A 6,572-nucleotide genomic window follows, 5' to 3' on the forward strand; every position below is an offset into this window, starting at 1 on the left:
ATTTGAAAACAAATGCTCAGAACAACCAATTACACTGGCATTTTGCTGACACATGGATTATTTCTATGGCTAAGCAATGTTGCAGCAGAAAATGCTTCCAAATGATTTTTCATTGCCTCAGTGTTATCAATAGACTTTGAATTTGAGTTTCTGGTGATAATCAGGAAGTAATGGATAGTATAAAGGGTTGTCAGGTCGAACATCAGACGCAACAACGGAGACTCAGCAGAAGAAGAACCGCACAAACTGAGAAAGAGCACAAATTGCTTTCCATCCAACGAACATCATGAGGTAAAGGATGTTTCCTTGCAGTTTATCTTTATGTACAGATTATTATAGAGGAGGTGGTTTACAAAAATTAGTGGATCAAAGTGCAATAACTTTGAAAAACTGAGAGAGGACACATTGGCTAACATGATGGTTGAATGACGAGACTCGGGTGATCCCTACGTTACTCTGCTGGGGTGGAAACAGTGCAGGGAACTGCAGTGCTTTACTGTTATTTTTGTGATTACCATGAATTAAAAACGCAGTAAACACAAGAGTTGCAGCTGATTCCTGACTTCTGAAGAGCCTTCTGTTATGTCTGATCTCCAGATCCAACAGCAAGTTCAAGTGATCATAAATAATCCTCACTCACGGCAGGAGAGGCAAGAGGAGTAGGAGAGTAGGAGTCTGATCAAGTCGGTTTACCTGCACTTGTCTTCCTCAAACAGGGGTCTTCGGTGGAATACGACTGAGAACAATGACATCATTTGAAAAGATTAGCAGTCAGCGTAATCACTTTACCGCGGATTGATTTCCACGGTAATTTGTAAGGAATGTGGACATTCTCTCTGTGACGGTGTGCATTTCCTCTGGGAACTCGACTGTCATCCTATATTACAAAGATGTACTGGTTAGGTTTAGTGAGTATTTGGTGTCAGAAACGTGCTGACACACTTTCCGACTGTCCGGCACAATTCTTTTTGATCTGATATGATGCCAAACGATGCATTTCATTATATGTTTTGATGTACATGTGACAAAGAAAGTTCATCTTTAACCTTCAAAGTTTTTAGAAACAGGAGTTGACTCAACTTTGCCATACACTACAGCCATGTAGATTTGAGCACGTTGGAGCCTACGGGCTGCATTCAGTACTGAGGTAAGACACCAGAGGAACATGCTACTCTAAACTGTCATAATTTCCAGCCCCTAGCGGCTTTCAGGACAGAATGGAGGAGCTGCATCCACGGTGCGGCAAATTCATCTCCTTTGGGAGGAAGCAGGAAGCAGAGTTGATCTCAGACTAGGGTTAAAGGTCGGCACAACATGTTCTATGTTCTGTGCTGGTCTATTTTCTTCAGAAATGTGCAGCATAATCGGGGACGTTGTTCATGCAATTGTTCTGTGAACTGGTCTGGTAACTCGTAATTTGCCAGACTTCAGTGGGCTTCACTAAACAGCTTTATCTCACTAATGTTATTGAAGTTCTCAATCTTCTGGACATTGAGTCTGAGGACTGGTGGCTGTCTGGGGAAAAGCACCAATTCTCTGTACTGAGATCTGGAGTTATGCTCAGGCTGCTGGCAAAAAAACAAAGTCTGCAATAGTGGGAGAGCTCAACGTCTGGTAATAAAACCAAGTCCACCATCAGTGTAACAAAGCAACAGATCAGCTGCCTTGGCAGTTCAGGAGACACATTTCCATCTTCATCACATGAATCAATTCTTCATATTGGGTTACTGACCTGAAACATTCTCCTTCCTCAGATGCAGACTGAAGGCTGAGCATTTCCAGGTTTTCAATGCCATAATTATAAAATAAATTCTTAAAAGGCAGCTTTGATACAATTAGTAAATCTGCGTTTTATGGGATTGCAGGTCAGACCTGCATCAAGTGATCTCAGATGGAATTCATGATTATGTTTTTTCTTTCTTGCAGCAACACATCGAGAGATTTATTGAAAGAGAAGCTCGATCAGCTGCAGTGTCACTTCACATGGAGGCCACAGAAAGAAACTATTGACTTGGACAATCTGATGCTCAGATTGCAAGATTCTCTGACATTGGGTGTAAAATATCAAGCCGCCTCGTATAACCATCTGGCTTTTGTAAACTGTAGGCAGGGTAATTTTGAAGAAGCCATTGAAAATTTAAAGGAAGCTGAAAAGATTCTGAGGGAGAAATACAAAGATGAATTTGAAAGAAGAAGCATCATCACCTATGGAAACTTTGCCTGGGTGCATTACCACATGGGACAACTGACCGAGGCCCAGTCCTATCTCGACAAGCTGGAGATGATCTGTAAACCGCTCAGTGGTGGCCCTCGCTATACAGCAATGATACCCGAGGTGTACGGGGAGAAGGGACTGTCATTGTTGGGTTCTGCTGCTGAATACTATGAGGAGGCAAAGGAATGCTTTGCAAAGGCTCTGGAGCAAGATCCTGACAACACTGAGTGGATAATGGGATATGCGACTGCACTGCTTCGGCTGGAAATATTTTCTGGAAACCCAGAGAGTCGTGATCAGAGTCAGTCAGTGAAGTATTTCCGACGAGTACTGGAGCTTGATCCAGATGATACTTTGGCCATGGTGCTGTTGGCTCTAAAACTGCAGAGGTTAGGGCAAAATGTGGAAGCAAATGAATTAGTTGAACAAGCATTGAAGAAAAGGTCTGATCTTCCATATGTGCTTTGCTATGCTGCAATATATTATAGACGAAGAGGTTCTGTGGAGAAAGCAATCGAGCTAATGAAAAAGGCATTAGAATTAACTCCATACTGTTCCTTCTTACACCACCAACTTGGATTGTGCTACAGAAGTAAGCTGGAATACTGTTGCAGCAGATATTGTCGCAATCCTGAATTTCAGCAGAAAGCTGAGTTGATCAATCTGTGCAAGTATCATTTTGAAAAGTCTTTTGAGCACCATCGAAGGTCAGCTATTCAACCACAGCTGGACTTTGCACAGATCTGCATAACAAATGGGGAATATTCCAGAGCAGAAGAGACTTACTGTAGATTGGTGGAGTTAGTGGACATTCGTCCAGAGAATATGCAGCGTATATGTCTGGAAGCTGGATTATTTGAACTGCACCAGAAGAAATTTGAAACAAATGCTGTTCGTCTCTTACTAAAAGGAGCGAAAATTGAATATAACTCAAGAGAACGAGAAAAATGTCGCAAGAATTTGGAGAAGTGGGCAGATAGGAAACTTAGAATAAATGCACATGACAGCAAGGCTCTTGGTATTAAAGCAATTCTGTATCAGCTGAATGGAATCAAGGATAAAGCGACTGAATACTTTGAGAAAGCCTTGAAGTTTGATCCTGGCAATGAGGAATATGTGAGTGCTCTTTCTCAATTGCACATCTGAGCAACACTGAGATGTTTAAAAGATGCATTTCCATCTGATCTGAGGATCGGTTTGATGGGGTGTTGCTTTACTAATTATATCTTCCTAGCACCTTCTCTTACTCATTAGTGTTCAATTTGCAAAATCGGCCCCTTTGTAACTGGATCAAACTATTCTGTTTCTTTTAAATATATGAATTCCCCAAGTACCCTGAACAAACTGAATTTAACTGTGCCTCTTTGGACACTGGAAAAATGGGAATTGGGATACTGCAGCAAGTGGAGTTAACCGAGAAATCAAAAATTTTTCAAATTTTCAAATGGTTGTTTCAAATTTTAACCTTCGAATGTATTTTAGTTTTTCAAATATATGGAGTTTGATTTTATCTTAAAGATCTTTGTAAAATATTCTGTAAGGATTTGTTTGGTAATTAAAGCTTCAAAGCAGAAGTTGGTCTTGTCTTGACAAAATCAAACAAAAATGTGCAACAAATCCTTCACAGTATGATTCCAACCTGCTGAGTGTGGTGTTGGAGTGGCTTGGAAGGGGAATGACGGGGAAGTGAAAGTGGAGGGACTTTGGGGATCACTAATGAAATTTCAAAAAGATAATGTTTTTAACAACAAAATATGATCAGAGATCTCATTCATAATAATTACCAACCTAGACAATGTATCAGCAAAATTCCAAACAACCTTGTGTGTGCATGTCAAAAGCAAACATGAGGAAATCTGCAGATGCTGGAAATTCAAACAACACGCACAAAATGCTGGTGGAACACAGCAGGCCAGGCAGCATCTATAAGGACAAGCACTGTCAACTTTTCGGGCGAAGACTTTTTGTGATGGCTGCAGGAAAGGAAGAAGTCAATGAGGGATTGTCTACTGAGTCTCTGTTGGTGGCAGTTAGAATCAGGAAGGGGTCAATTGTTCTTCTGTGTGTTTTTTATAGACCACCCAAGAGTTATTGGGACATCGAGGAGCAGATATAGAGACAGGTTCTGGAATGGTGCAGTAATAGTGGGGTTGTTATGATGGGAGAGTTTAATTCCCCAATATTGATTGGCATCTCCCTGGAGTAAGGAGGTTAGCTCTGTGTTTGTTAGGTGTGTTCAGGAAGGTTCCTTGACACAATATGTAGATAAGCCTACAAGAGGAAGGCTGTACTTGATCTGGTATTGGGAACTGAATCTGGTCAGGTGTCAGGTCTCCCGGTGGGAGAGCATTTTGGAGATAGTGATCACAATTCTATCTTCTTTACCATAGTATTGGAGAGGGATAGGAGCGGAAAAGTTAGGAAAGCGCTTAATTGGAGTAAGGGAAAATATGAAGCTGTCAATCAGGAACTTGGAAGCATTAAATTGGAAACAGATGATCTCAGAGAAATGTACAGGGGATATTTGTGTGGAGTTCTGCAGTGGTACATCCCACTGAGACAGGGAACGGATGGTAGGGTGCAGGAAGCATGGTGTACAAAGGCTGTTGAAAATCTCATCAAGAAGAAAAGAAAAGCAAGATTAAGGAAAACCCCAAGGCATTCTACAAGTATGTGAAGAGCAAGAGGATAAGATGGGAGAGAATAAGACGAATCAAGTCTGACAGTGGAAAAGTGTCTGGAACAGGAGGAGGAAGCTAAGTTAATTAATGAATACTTTGCTTGAGTATTCACTATGGAAAAGGACCTTGGCGATTGTAGGGATGACTTACAGTGGACTAAAAACATGAGCATATAATCATTAAGAAAGTGTATGTGCTGGAGCTATTGGAAAGCATCAAGTTGGGTAAGTCACCGGGACCAGATGAGATATACCTCAGGCCACTGTGGGAGGCGAGGGAGGTATTTGTTGAGCCTGTGGCAATGATGTTTGCATTGTTATGAAACCCCATAACTGGGTCACTTCCCAGCATAGGTAGAGAGGTTCGTTGAAGTCTGGTGGTACTATTTTTAACAGTATTTATTGATAAAGGGGCACAAAAGTAAGATTAATGCAAACATACAGACAATATACGTCGTCAATACTTAATCTAAAAGTGCGGGTATAATAATAATCAATAAGAAATAGCTCTGTCATTGTCTAGGGGATAATGTATTGTCCGATGGAAATATAAAAGTCACTGTTAGTTCGTTCAAGCTGCAGCGTTTTTGGGTTTTAGAGAGAGACGGGTTAAACTTGCCCAGTTCTTTTATGATGCCAATCCTTCGAGTCGTGGGGAGTTGGTTTCCCCGTTGTTAGCTAAAAGCAGTTTTCCCATGGTAAAAGCCACCAGTTCTGGGCAAATGGAACCGAATGCACATGGCCTCCTCCCAATGCCTTTCGCTATTACGGGATCGCTAGCGTTTCTTCTGGTGCGTCTGAGGGGCTGTTCCCACAGACCCTCTTTTATCCTGACTCACAGGGTCGCAGATGTCAATCAGGTTGCGGGTGATGCAATCCCTCCCTCAACCAGCCCACTTTGCCTGAGGGCTTCCAAGTAGCACAGTATTTCAATCCACAAGTTCGTCTTCAAGAGACAATGGCCATGTCCCATAGCTTTATATCGCCGGGGGAACGAGACATCCCGCACGTCTCTCTCTCATTTCCTGGGTCTCATGACCCAACCCAATAGTGATCTTGCGATTCTCACAAAGGAGGGGGCTGCAGGCGTAACACCCCCTTTCTTCAACGCGTTTTCACCAGCAGTTAAAATGAAGTAGTACAGAGTCCGACAGGATTATAGAATCTAACACAATACAAAAGCTTTTTCTTTTCACTACAGAGTAATACAGTCATACATTCAATTCAGCATCCAAACAGTTAACGATTACAGTGTCACTTCCTTTAATATCTTAACATCCTGTACCTTACTAAAGTCTTGTAGCATCAGACTTCAATTTAATAACCACCTATTTTTATTTCTTTCCTTCAGCAAACAAAACTAAGGAGTTGTGATCTTAGCTTACATGTATCTACAAAAGTTCATGCAAATACTAATCTTTCTGTTGTTTTCAAACTTAACAGGCAGGCTTCCATGGGGTTGTCTTTATTATTCACATGCTTTGTCGAAATCCCGTACAACCGGCTTTTGCTATTTAAAACTGGCGTCCCCATTAACCGTCGCCTCTTTTCTGGTTAGTTTCCACGGGGGGAGCTTGGGTACCTTGGCGAGATAAACTCTTACCCGCCTCTTTCATAGGGGTTATTTTATCAACACCGTGTCCCAAACTTAGATCATCTTCTGAATTTCCACCCAAT

The 6,572-nt window shown here is 41.7% G+C and overlaps 1 protein-coding gene across 1 annotated transcript; it reads left to right on the top strand.

Moving 5' to 3' along the window:
* The first annotated feature begins 286 nt into the window (after nt 1-286).
* LOC132379701 (interferon-induced protein with tetratricopeptide repeats 1-like) lies at nt 287-3,361 on the top strand. The gene is made up of 2 exons (XM_059947990.1): nt 287-291; nt 1,927-3,361. The coding sequence occupies exons 1-2, from the start codon at nt 287-289 to the stop codon at nt 3,359-3,361; spliced, it is 1,440 nt and encodes a 479-aa protein (XP_059803973.1).
* Nucleotides 3,362-6,572: the final 3,211 nt, after the last annotated feature.

The sequence above is a fragment of the Hypanus sabinus genome, chromosome 22 (assembly GCF_030144855.1).
Source record: "Hypanus sabinus isolate sHypSab1 chromosome 22, sHypSab1.hap1, whole genome shotgun sequence".
NCBI lineage: Eukaryota > Metazoa > Chordata > Chondrichthyes > Myliobatiformes > Dasyatidae > Hypanus > Hypanus sabinus.